Source organism: Lissotriton helveticus, chromosome 7 (assembly GCF_964261635.1).
Source record: "Lissotriton helveticus chromosome 7, aLisHel1.1, whole genome shotgun sequence".
NCBI lineage: Eukaryota > Metazoa > Chordata > Amphibia > Caudata > Salamandridae > Lissotriton > Lissotriton helveticus.
Window position 1 is genome coordinate 219,590,598 of NC_136068.1, and position 13,092 is coordinate 219,603,689.

The 13,092-nt window shown below is 45.4% G+C and overlaps 1 protein-coding gene across 2 annotated transcripts in view; it reads right to left on the reverse strand.

Annotated features, from left to right (window-relative positions):
- Positions 1–13,092, reverse strand: part of RAE1 (ribonucleic acid export 1) — a 134,467-nt gene that overhangs the window by 84,628 nt on the left and 36,747 nt on the right. Inside the window, exons 2-3 of one of the 2 annotated variants that reach the window (XM_078651975.1) lie at positions 11,567–11,760; positions 4,702–4,798 (exon numbers count right to left, since the gene is read on the reverse strand). In XM_078651975.1, coding sequence (XP_078508101.1) covers positions 4,702–4,791 — 90 coding nt within the window. In that variant the 5' untranslated portion in view covers positions 4,792–4,798; positions 11,567–11,760. The remainder of the gene's footprint in view (positions 1–4,701; positions 4,799–11,566; positions 11,761–13,092) is intronic. The other variant, XM_078651974.1, reaches the window with a different exon arrangement.

Below are 13,092 nucleotides of genomic sequence, written 5' to 3' on the forward strand. Positions count from 1 at the left end.
GGCGTTGAGAGCTGGCAACTGTTGCTGGGTCCGAGTTGAGACAGTGGAGGCTGCTGGAGTCGTAACTGTGGCGTGTCGGGGGACCAGGGTCCCAGGAACTGCCTGTCAATGGGTTGACGATGGGTGCAGACGTGCCTGCCTTAGGCGCGTCAGTGGCGTGGCTGTACATCGGCTGGCCGCCATTGAGCAGGGGTTCGGTGAGGGCATTCAGCTGGAAGGCGGGCGCAGCATGCTTGGGGGGGTGCCTTGGGGACAGCAGCGGGAAGCGCGGGAAAGAAGGGCCAAAAAAAGGATCAGAATAGAAAGAGGGGGCAAAAGAGAACAAGCATTTGGAATGCAATAGGTCTCGCCGTTACGCAAGTTTAAGCTATTCGCATTGTAAATGACAACGCCTTTTATGTTTTTAAAACAAAAACAAAAATAAAAGGCAAGATTTGCAATGTCAATAGCTCAAACTCGCGTAACTGTGATACCTATTGCATTGCAAATGCTTGTTTTTATGGTATATGCTTGTAGCAATAGATTTTACAATTAAACATTTTAGCAAACTGAAAAGGCCCGGCTTTCATATTGAAATATTTGTGGACAATGCAATCTTCCATTCACTCCTAGAGTGTACTAAAACAAGGGAACGGTTTCCGAAAAATTCCATTATTATGAATAGAGGAAACGCACTTTGCATCCATATTGTTGATGTTCTATTTACTATATTAAATACACTCCCTGCCTGGTTTTGCCCAACATCACCCCCACCCCATAAGTATATTATGCGGCTCTCTCGTTCACAGGTCAATGCCACAAGGTAATTAATGCGCGACTAGTTCTTCTCAACTAGGTTTCTTTCGTTTGTATTCTAGAACGGGTACACCTACATTTAAAACGACACAACCGGGACTAGCTGGGTACATCTTAAAACGTGGAATGAGCAGGGACCGAGAAAACATAAGAGACATGAATAGGTTGATTCTCCCCTCACAGAAACTTCGACTGGAGTTTGAGGCTATGCGAATGACAAGAGTGGGAAGTGATGGCATGGGTGAAGATTGGGTAGCTATTCCAGGAGTGCCGTCTTCGTGGCAGTAGGCACAAGACCAGTGGCAAGCAGTAGTGTTGTGTTTCATTTTGCATTTAAATATGCAACATGTATTGTTAGAGAGGACGTTATCGTGGAGTTGTACTGCTGGCGTTTTCATTTCGTCATAAACCATCTTGTTTAATTAATTCTGTAATGCGGAGTGCACTTTACAAGTAGTTTAGGGCAAACTGCTACGAGGTAGCGCGAACAGCACAGATACTTTGGCTAGAAGATAGGAAGGCTATGCCGGAACTGATTAAGAGAGGAGAAACTGTTTAGACTGGAAGGTGTGTCAATGGAATGGGGGGGGGGGGAGATTAAGGGTTTAAGGGGCCGTATAAGTTTACTGCATACTACATAACTGGCTTTCGTTGTGCTGCGTTCAGTGGGGAGGGTGCATTGTGTCAATGCTTTGGGGCAAGGTGGATGTGCCAAAGACATGGCAGTCTGTGGCAAACAGGACCGTGCCAAGAGTGAAAGAAGCAGCTACGCCGGGGAGACGGACAGTCTTTGGGGGATGCGTATGGGTTTAGGATTGGACTGTACCAGCAAAGACCCAAGACTGTTGTGATTCAGGCTTCATTCCAGTGAACTCCAATCACCTGCAGTTCCAGGATAGTTACGACAGGGGGGGGAACGTCATAACCTCAGACACCCCCTGGAGAATCGGATTTGGGTCGTGTCATTGACACCTGTGCCCCGTCGTTCGCACCGGCTCACCTGCAGCGCCTAGGAGGGCCACTCTCCCAGGTAGGGCCTCTCTGATGTTGATTGCTGGCGCCGGAAGTTTGTTACAGGAAGTGTTCAAAGACAAGCGCGTGTCTGCCTTGTATAGTGAATCAAGCGTGTGGGTGGGAGCATGTGAGCGCGCGTTGGGAGCATGTGAGAGGATACTCCACACGCGTGCACATCGCCTGTCCGTGCACATGGTTTGTCTCCCTTCACTAGCAAAACCGACAACAATAGTCTTGCCAATGCGAAGCAGCGCATGCACTGCGTTCGCTAGGTGAGGCCTAAAACGGGAGAGCAGAAAGAGCAAAACAGAAGAGCAAAAACCTAGAGACCGAAAGAGCAAAAAGAGAAAAACAGGCACAAAGGACATAGAGCAGAACGGGACAGCAGATGAGCAGAGTGCTCTTCCACTGGACCACCAGGGATGAGGAGCAAGCAGGAGCCTGCAGGTGGAGGAGGGCCTCGAACACCTACCTGCACAGAAGCTCTGGGTTCAGAGGGCAGTCCCTCAACTGTGGAACTGCGCGTGGGAGAGCAGTAACACTGACCAGTAAGGTCAGTAGTCTTGCTCTTCCTGCACCACCATTAAGTAGGGGTCGGGGGAGGGTGGCCCGCTGGGGGCAACACGCCATGAGAGCAGGAAAGGAGTGCGTAAAATAAAAAAGGATCAGAAGAGATAGAGAGATAGAGAGAGAGAGAGAGAGAAAAAACTTTTATTGCAACTTTGACAGTACCCGCATAAGAAATCGAACCAGCAATGTCCCCGGAATAGAATCTGTATAATGAGATACCGATTTGCAGGAATTGAAATAACAGGGAGATTATGCTTTAAAAAATGGAGAATTAGGGGCAATGCAGTATACAAGGGTCTGCAAGAGAAAAAAGTAGTTCTTTTTGGCATATAACGTTATGTGATGTTGCTGCTGCAAGATGGATGGCCCACCTGTGATCAAGGCTCGTTGGAGCCGAAAAGCGGCAGGAAAGATTTACGGACCTGAAAGTCGTTGTCAAATTGCTGAAATAAATACCTACTATCCTGAAGGTCTGGGTTGCTCCTTTGGTTGGATCAATGAAGGGTGTTTGGAGATATAAACAGTTCACTGAACATTTATTGACGAACCGGCACTTGCATTCTGAAATAAAATCCATTCAAATCCCTGACGGCTTTCGGAGCTCCTGCTCCTTAATCATAGGGTGGCTTTCAGTCACGACTTTGCACAACACGCATTTGCTCCTTTATGCATGCTAACGATTAACAGACCTCTGGTGGTCCTCCCAAGTGAGTAGAATTATCCAGATGTGTAGGACTTGTGTTGCGCCAAATCTTTACCCTCCAGTGGAGGCTGTTTGCTGACAGATTATTTAGCTGTTAGTATTTGCAATGTCAATACCCTCCAGTGGGCCTTAGAACGAAAGGCTGGTTGAAATTATAAGTATCCCGTGCTGCATTTAGTTTTGAAGAATTTCAAACTGCAGAACCATATCTCCTTAAAGTGGGCGGTGCAATCCTCCACGGCTAGACCGACTGTGTTGAAATACGATTCCAAGGTGCCCAATACATTTTCAGTGAACTGTTTTTCGTGTAGTAGGGTCCTCAAAATTAGGGCACCTTGGAATTAATTATGTATTGCTAGAAAGATAATGAGATATGCATGAAAAGAGCGCATTGGCTTTTGCCATGTCAATAAAACAAAACTTTTGAGATACACTGGTATTTAAAGACAAAACTAGCAGATGCTTAATAATGAGATGTCTATTGGATCTTTTGGGACCACACACTTGCAAAACAAGAAGCTCCAATAACCACAAATGTAGTTATGGGCATGGTCACAGATCTGAATCTGCTCTGGGACAGAAGAGGTGGTTATCAGACTGTTGAAAGAAATACATCCTTCGTCAAATCCCGTTAACAGAGGACAGAGAAAGTACAACATATAATGAAGCATAGTCAGCCAATGAGCAAACTTGTAATAAGGTGTTATCTTCAAAATGAGATGCAACGCTGCCAGCTTTAAAAGTTGTATAAGAAAGATATTTATGTTCAGGAGTTATAAACCTGGCACTGAGAAGAGATTATGTGCTGGTGGAGTCTATCAACACTAGAAAGGTCTATGAAAGGGGCCACTCTACCAACCATCAGGACTTCTATTGTCTTTACAGCAGCTATAAATGGTTAATTGGACTGGACATTTCAGGAGAGCTGGAATCAGCTCTTATCAGAACCAATAGGACAGACCAATACAGATTCAGTCTTTGGGAACATAACATGGTTATCCTCATGCAACATGGACTCAAAAGCTAAAAGTTTTACCAACAGTATTGTTACAAACGCTGGGGAATCCAGAACGTGAAAGGAACAAATTGCAGATGTACCCCATGATAAACACTCAGCAGTACATTGGATACATAAACCCACGCTCAAATGGGGAGAGAATGTGGTCTCACAGCTAGACTGCCGACCTTGGAGCTGGGAGACCAAGGTTCGAGCCTCGGGGTCGACTCCACATCCTGTGATTCTGGGCAAATGACAATCTCCCCGTGCCGTGCCGCCCCCTCCCCCCCCCCCCCCCCCAAATAATAATGTGTCTTTGTGTAACATAACTGGTGCTTGTGTACCTTTGGGTCGAGTTTGAACTTTACAAATCTCCCCCAAAAAAAACACATAATCCAGAAGCAAACTGCATCGACAGCATAAACAAACAAAAACAGCCCTGCTAAAAAAAAGTATACTTAATAGTTAAAGTGAAAAAATACAGAACACATTTTATTGATTTGACGAAAACCGTGAAAAACAATGTGCCAGGCCACCCAATAATCAAAATGGTATTAAATAGATCAAATACAGAACAGAATTAAAAGAGAATTTTAGAGATAGGAATAATTTTGACTGATACCTTCATGGGATTGTGGTTATCAGTTGGTGTGGATCCAAACATGCTGGTGCCGCCAGTTCCAAAGCCGGTGCTTGATCCAAACAAACTCATGTTGGCTCTGTGAACAATAAAAAGAAAATAATAATAGAACATCCTTTAGTAGAAGACTCACACATTCTCAAAGAAACACACTAGCCATGTGTGTTGGCACAGTAAGCTAATGTATCCACCAAAGGAATGCGTGCTTGCCCTCGTAATTCGAATCCTGCAGGGTCACATATATTTTCTTGAGCACAGGAACACTGCTGGTCTTAACGTGCCCCTTATGTAACTGAGAAGTATTTCTTTGTAACAATAACAACACTTGTGCAAAAGTAAACTTCAAAGGGGAGGATCCAAATCTGTGAGATCACTTTCCACTTTAGTATAGGAAGAGTGATAATGGAGAATCAATGAATGAATTAATTATTGATTTATAGAGCATACTATTAACCAGCAATGCGTGCCCAGCTCATTATTTATTTATTTATTTATTTAGCGATTTCTAAAGCGCCTGGTGACCCAAGGGCATCCCCGCGCTGTGAGGGTTGTGATCCTGATGAGGGGGAGGGCGAGGGGAGAGATATTTAAAGGGGATTCTATTTAGGGAATAGATGTGCCTTCAATTTCTTGCGAAATGGCAAGTAGTTGGGTTCCAGTCTCAGGGAGCGGGGAAGAGCATTCCATCCGGCGGCAGCTTGAACGGAGAATTGTCGTCCTCCTGTCCGAGATCGTTTGAATCTAGGAACGCTAGCCATGTTTTCATTCTGGGATCGTAAGGGTCTGGCTGCTGTATAGGGAGTGATCATTTTACTGAGGATCGCAGGGCCAGATCCGTTGATCAGCTTATGTGTAGTACACATCGCTTTAAATTGCACCCTTTGGCGCACAGGGAGCCAGTGCAGGGCCTTCAGGGCCGGCTTGGCGGACATTCTGGAGGGGGTATTTGTGAGCAGGCGCGCCGCCGCGTTCTGTGTCCGCTGGAGCTTCGTCAATGTGGCCTCAGGGGCTCCCAGGTAGACCAGGTTGCTGTAGTCCAGGCGGGACAATACCAGTCCCTGGATAAGTAGTTTCCTGGAGGTAGGTGGCAGTAGGGGGAGAATCTTGCGGGTCGTGCGCATCAGCCCGAAGCAGGTACCCGAGGTTTTGGTTGCTTGAGTTTTCATAGTAAGTTCTGGCTCGAGCCACACACCGAGTGTCTTAATTTCACGTTTCGGGGGAGGGATTTCCCCAAACACGTCGGGCCAAAGTGCTGGAGGGATGGTCGTCCATTGTTTTCCTAGGAGCATCACCTCCGTTTTTGACCCATTTAGTTTTAAGGATGAGTGATTCATCCAGTTATGGATTCCTGTAAGACAGTTGGTCAGGTTTTCTGGGTGGTCGATCAGTTGGGACAAAGAGACGACCAGCTGGGTGTCGTCGGCATAGTTTACCATTTTTATTTTAAATGGTGTTACCACGTCCTCAAGAGGGGCCATGTATACATTGAAAAGCGTCGGGCTCAGGGAGGAGCCCTGAGGGACACCGCTTGTGAGTGGAAGGATGGATGAGTGGTGGTTTTCATCCCACACTTGGAATGTGCGCCCTGTAAGGAAGGATTTAATCCAACTGAGTGCCGTCCCGGTGAGCCCTGCATCCGCCAGTCTATTGAGAAGGACACGGTGGTTAACCGTGTCGAAGGCTGCGCTTAGGTCCAGGAGGATCACTGCCACTGATCCTCCTGAATCCAATATGCGCCTTGTTTCTTCAATGACGGCGAGAAGTGCGGTGTCTGTACCATGGCCCGGGCGGAAACCGGTTTGGGATTGTCTGAGCAGATTGTTGGTTTCAAGGAACTGGGATAATTGTGTATTTACCAGTTTCTCGGTTATTTTGCTAATACCCGGGAGTAAGGATATTGGACGGTAGTTGGACATATCCGCTGGGTCCAGCTGAGGTTTTTTTAGAAGTGCTTTTACCACAGCTTTCTTCCAGTTGTCAGGGACAGATCCGTGGGCGAGCGAGCTGTTGATGAGTTCCGTGACAGTGGGTATGATGACTGAGGTTACGGTTTTAAGGAACCTGAGTGGTGCTGGGTCCAGAGGTGATCCGCTTTTTATTTTCGTGAAGGTTTGTTCAACCTCTAGGCTGGTTACTGGCCGGAAAGTTGATAGTATGGGTCGAGGGTTACTTTCCGCCTGGTCTAGGGGTAAGCGGCTTTCCATGTGACTGGTGGAACCAGAGGGGGGGAGGGATGTTAGGATACGAGTGATTTTGTCATTAAAGTAATTCGCTAGCTCATTACTTCTGTCGACTATGGGGGTAGTGGGAGAGGGTGTGATGGGGACTTTAAGCAGCTCCTTTACAATTAAAAAGGATTCTCTGGCTGAGTTAGCAGATTCCTGTATCCGCGTGTCGTAATGCGAGGTTTTAGCTTGTTTGATGGCCTCTTTATAGAGTCTAACTGTGGTCTGATAGGCTTTTTTGTCGGCATGCTGCCAGTTTCTCCTCCAGAGCCGCTCGGCTTTTTTGCAGTTTTTGCGTAGTATGCGGAGGTCCGCGGTGAACCATGGGGCTGACCCAGGTTTGCCATTTTTGTTTTCCCTAGTTCTAAGTGGGAGTACTAGGTCCAGGGAGGAAGTAATCCAGTCCCTGAATTTTTTGTCTGCGATGGCCGGGTCTTCTGTATGAGTAGGGGTAGTCCTTTCGAGAATATTGGCCCATTTTTCCGTGGAAAGTCTGGACCAGGTCCTGTCCTTGCTATAAGTGGGGAGTTTTTGGGGTTTCCTGAAAGTATCAGGTAATTGGAAGAGGACTAGGAAGTGGTCTGTCCAGGGGAGGGGAAGGGCCTCCTTCGCTTGCATCGCGGGGGAGCTGGTGAACACCGGGTCCAGTAGGTGACCCCTGATGTGGGTGGCTCCGGAGTTGAGTAGGTGGATGTCAAGTGCCGCCAGATCAAGGATCAGGTCGTTAGCCATCGTGTCTACCGGGTCTTCCAGATGTATATTCAGGTCACCTACTATCATAAAGTTGGATAGGGAGTTAGCCTGGGTTGTGACAGAGTCCAGGAGGGAGCTAGCGAAGGGACCTGGGGGACCGGGAGGACGGTACACAAGTATTCCTATTAGTGAGTTAGTGGGGTTTAGTTTAATAGTGAAGTGGAGGCTTTCTGAGTCCGTGATCTGCGCCTCACTGGTTTTACAGTGGAGATAGTCTCGATGGATAATGGCGACACCTCCGCCTCTGCCTAGAGGGCGGGGTAGGGACTGAATGCAGTAGCCCGGTGGGGTTGCTAGTGCCATGTCAGATTGTGATTGGGGGGTAATCCACGTTTCCGTGAGAAAGAGGACATCTATCTCAAGGTATTCTATAAGATGGTTGATTTGTGTTGAATGTTTAGGAAGTGAGCGACAGTTTAGTGAGGCCAGTTTGAGGGCTGCGGGTTTGTAAGGTTTTGAGGGGAACGAGAGCTGAACTGGCTTACATAGAGAGCAGCGAGTAAAAGGTCCATTTAGATCATGGGTGTACTCGCAAGAGGGCGAAGGGGGTCTGAGACATAGGAGCTCTCTGCGTGAGTACCTTACTTTAGGGTTGGCTGCTTTGGGCAGGGGTTCTGGCCCTGTGCCCGGTCGAGCGCGGACGGGCGCAGACGGGCTTACCTTGGGCGCGCCTTCGGCGCGCAAACTGCGCTCGTCCGCTGCGCTGGTATGGGCGGCACATTAGTACTCGTTGGGAGGGGGCGTGGCCTCGCAGAGGGCGTGGCTACCGCCTTTGGGCGTTTCCCTGTTCAGCGCGGGGTCGCTGTCTCAGGAGTGGTCGTGACGGGCTGTAAAGCGCCTTTAGATCGGGCTTTTTTGCAGGTGAGCTCAGCGAGGTTTAAAATCAAGGTAAAGTGACACAAGTGAAATATTTAAAATACACAGAGTTGAAATACAGTTCTCCGGCTTTCCGCCTCAGAGAATAACAACACACGAGTGATTTCCGCTTCCAGTCAGCGTTTTGTACTCGTTGGGAGGGGGCGTGGCCTCGCAGAGGGCGTGGCTACCGCCTTTGGGCGTTTCCCTGTTTAGCGCGGGGTCACTGTCTCAGGAGTGGTCGTGACGGGCTGTAAAGCGCCTTTAGATCGGGCTTTTTTGCAGGTGAGCTCAGCGAGGTTTAAAATCAAGGTAAAGTGACACAAGTGAAATATTTAAAATACACAGAGTTGAAATACAGTTCTCCGGCTTTCCGCCTCAGAGAATAACAACACACCTCAGGCAGTTATTAGAAAAAATATATGTTACTAAGTTACACATAGGTTTTGAGACATTTTCTGAAATCGGTGTAAGATGAGGTGGCCCGCAAAAAAGATGGTGGGAATTATTCCAGGCTTTAGCAGTTACAAAGTGAAGGGAGTGCCCTTCCTGACTTTGATGATGCTTGGAATCAAGAAGTCGAGTGGTGGCATATTGCTGGGATATAACTGTTGAGAAGATTTTGTATGGACATGGGACCTGTGTGGAGGTTGTCACAGCCCACATACAAAGAGCCTTAAAAATGCTTTGCTCTCAAATATGGAGCCACTGAAGATGAGAAGATAGGTGGGAACATTTCTTAATGTTCATGATAAAGCGTGCAGCAGCTGTACGAACAATCTGAAAGCAACTGAAATAGAAATTGGGATGTGCTGTAGTCTAAATCTATAAACTTATAAGAAGTGTTTTCATGGAACTTATTTCCGAAAACCAATTTCTTATTACTACAGGATAGTTCTGTGTAGATTTAATCAAAGAAACAGAAAATAATAATAAAACAGAACAGATCTGTCAAAAAGGAATTGAAAAAGACCAATTTTGGCTGTAACAGATCTCAGTTCAGCCGAGCTTAGCTGAGTTATTTATTCTCGTTGTAATACAAAACATGTAGGCGCATACTGTTTCACTGAATAGTGATAAGATTATAAAATGGTTATGGTTACTTCACTTGGGGTTCTCTATCACACATAAAAAAAGAGACAATAATGTGATTTTGAAAGGGTTATTGGTATACACAAGTACGTCTAAATGATCACTTTGCATTGGAAAAGGAGCGACCAGACTCTGGTGCTTCTGCCTAGAGACTGTCCATTAGTTGGTGTTGATGATGTTTTGACCCTGCTTGCAATATGAGGGTCTCATCAGGACGGTTATGACCAGGGGACTACAAAATGTGCTAAATTAGAAAGATACATAAACAAACAGATACTGTTTAAGAATGGCGCACTGTTCACTCGCCCCGTGGGAGCTATTAATTTAAACCAATCATATAAACCCTTTATCTAGAACCAGTGTCATTAAATGGTACTCTATGAGCCAACACAAAACATCTTTTCCAAACAAATAATCAAAAACAAGCTGGTCCACTCTGAAAACGTGTCATGATTCTTCTTTTATTCTTTTTCTTTGTACGGTTTTCATAAATTCCTTGAGTTTCCTTGTGAATGCATTACATCATGTATCCACTCCTTGACAGCATATTTATGTGGTTTCCCAATGCATTTCGGTATAGAATACCTTCATCATTTTAATGAGCAGTTTGTTTTAAGTATTGGTATAGAGGGGTAGGGTACATGCATGCTGTTCGCGGTTATAGCAATGCAATTAATTAGGCAAAGATGGCGGTGCTCTGTTTGAAGAAGGCATCATGGTCCTTCTTTACTGTTTGGTGTTATGATGTCAGACAAGCTTGCATTTCCAGCATTTGACTGAAACGGAGCACGGTGGCACCCGTACAGCGGAAGAGTACACAGTCGACATAAGATAGCGGGTCACGTTTTGAGAAGAATAGTGGGAGTAAGGTGAGAGTTTAGTATGTGAGTTTTAATACGAGACAATGATGAAGCCGAGCGAGACATATCATCAGGGTTTCCTTCCTTTTTTATGTAGTACTGGAGTACGAAGGTTTCGAGCCGGTAACTGTTATCTGGTTATTCACGTTGAAGAGAAGTTGAAGTTAGGCACAGGTACAATTCACACTATTTCACAGTAAGTTAACGACGGGCAGAAGGTGGCGCACAGGTAGTTACATTTGTTTGATGTTTTTTACAGGCAGACAGCTATATACAGGTCAGTGAAAGTCACAACGGGTGTTTTTAGTACAGGGTTAAGGTAGCACGATGTTAAGCACATAGTATTTCGGTTCATGGTTGTGGAAGCGTGATTTTATGCACCCAGTCACTACTTGATTCATTTTTTAACGAGCATGACAACCAATCATTTAGAATTGAAGTGGTGGTCTATTTAATCCCGATTTAATTTTTGATGGGCATATGTACTAGCTTCTGTTTTATTTTAGAATTCCCTGATGAAGGTATTCTATACCGAAATGCATTGGGAAACCACATAAATATGCTGTCAAGGAGTGGATACATGATGTAATGCATTCACGAGTAAACTCAAGGAATTTATGAAAACCGTACAAAGAAAAAGAATAAAAGAAGAATCATGACACGTTTTCAGAGTGGACCAGCTTGTTTTTGATTATTTGTTTGGAAAAGATTTTTTGTGTTGGCACATAGAGTACCATTTAATGACACTGGTTCTAGATAAAGGGTTTATACGATTGGTTTAAATTAATAGCACCCACCGGGTGATTGAACAGTGCGCCATTCTTAAACAGTATCTGTTTATGTAGCTTTCGGACTGACTTGAGCCAGTCAGGTTGAATGGTGGCACCTTTATGATGAAGGATTAATTTGATAAACATATTCAACTTTGATAAACTAAGAGTGTGCAGGGCATCAGATACATTTATAAATTAGAAAGATACACATCTGAGGATAGTGGTACCTATCGTTTAAGAAACAAGTGACAACCATAGGGCTGTGGAAGCTGAGACACGTAATGCTTACCTATTTTTCAGTGTGGATTGCAACTCATTTGTCCAGTCATTAAGGCATTATTATGCTTCCTGGTTTACTGGAAGATCTGGATATTGTGTTCTTCCCTCAGGACGGGTCAGGTATGGAAAAGGGTTCCTGGTTTACCGGAAGATCCTGGTACTGTGTTCTTCCTTCAGGAAGGGTCAGATATGGATATGGGTTGCCTAAAGGTAACGGTAAAGGGCTTAAAATTAAAAGTTTGGCTATCCATTTTGCACTATTGGGATGTGTAACTGTAATTTATATCATTAAGTTACATGACGACTAATGGACTCACCGTGGATAAGAGAGCCTGTATGTGCTCCCAATCGAGTCACTGGTCAGCACAGCAATACTTCCTGCCGTGCCACTTAATGGCACGTCAGTCCATATGGAAGTTTCTATTTATCGAGGCGAACTCCAAGTCAGAGAATCGCCAGTTCTCAAGACATTGTGTGCTGTCAGCCCCGGAGGCGTGCAACAACTAGACCTACTATGATGTAGAGTCGGGAAGGATTCTCTTGCACACGCGCTTGTACAGTGGTGAGGACATTGTGTTCTATGCGCCACATGAAGAAGGATTGAAGGAATAAAATAATTTTTTATGGAAGAATTTCACTGTTTTGATGACTTATGGGTGTGTAACGAAGGAATATGAGTTTAACGGTCTGCTTGGTGCAATACTCCACCTGTGCCTCTAATTTTCAATTACATTACAGTCAATAATGATAAAAAGAAGAAAAAACACACTTTTTTTGACACATCAATGGAAATTGTTCATAAGCAGTTACATACAAGAATTCCTCTGAAGAACTTAGAACACTTGCTTAGCCGGCAATCCCTCTCAAACCATCTATCCACGAACGCCTTAGCCTGAACGGCATCTCTCAGCCACGGAGTCCCCCTACAGGGTTACTGCCCCCCCATCTCTCTTCAAACGAGTTTATGTTCCCGCCAAAGCAAAAAAAATAGACCTACGTGTATTCTACCTCAACACTTGCTCCTTAGTCAAGCACCAGATTGACATTTTTCTATAACTAATGGCGGAAAAACCAGACGTTCTCCTGGTTACTGAAACCTGGCTACATAACGATTCCACACCGGATATGCTAGCTGCATTACCGCAGGACTACTACATAGTACATGTGAATCGGCCTCCAGGTAAAACTGGCGGTGGTGTAGCCGCAATCATCCACAAAGACCATCATTTCACTACCATCACTCCTCTAAGCCTCCCGGCTGTAGAGAATATGGTCATCAAAATTGATTCCAGCTCTGGACCTCTTATCTGTGTACTTGTCTATAGGCCTCCACAGCACATGCCCTTATTTCCTCTTTCAGTGAGCGAAAAGATTGCTAATCTGGCCACGAACTATACTAATATTCTGTTAATAGGCGATCTGAATTATTGGTGCAACAACGCTCTTGGTGGGCCCCACGTAGTCGAATTAACTGATCGACTTACCAACCTCAACTTTACTTATCACATATCATCCGCTACCCATATCAAAGGGCAT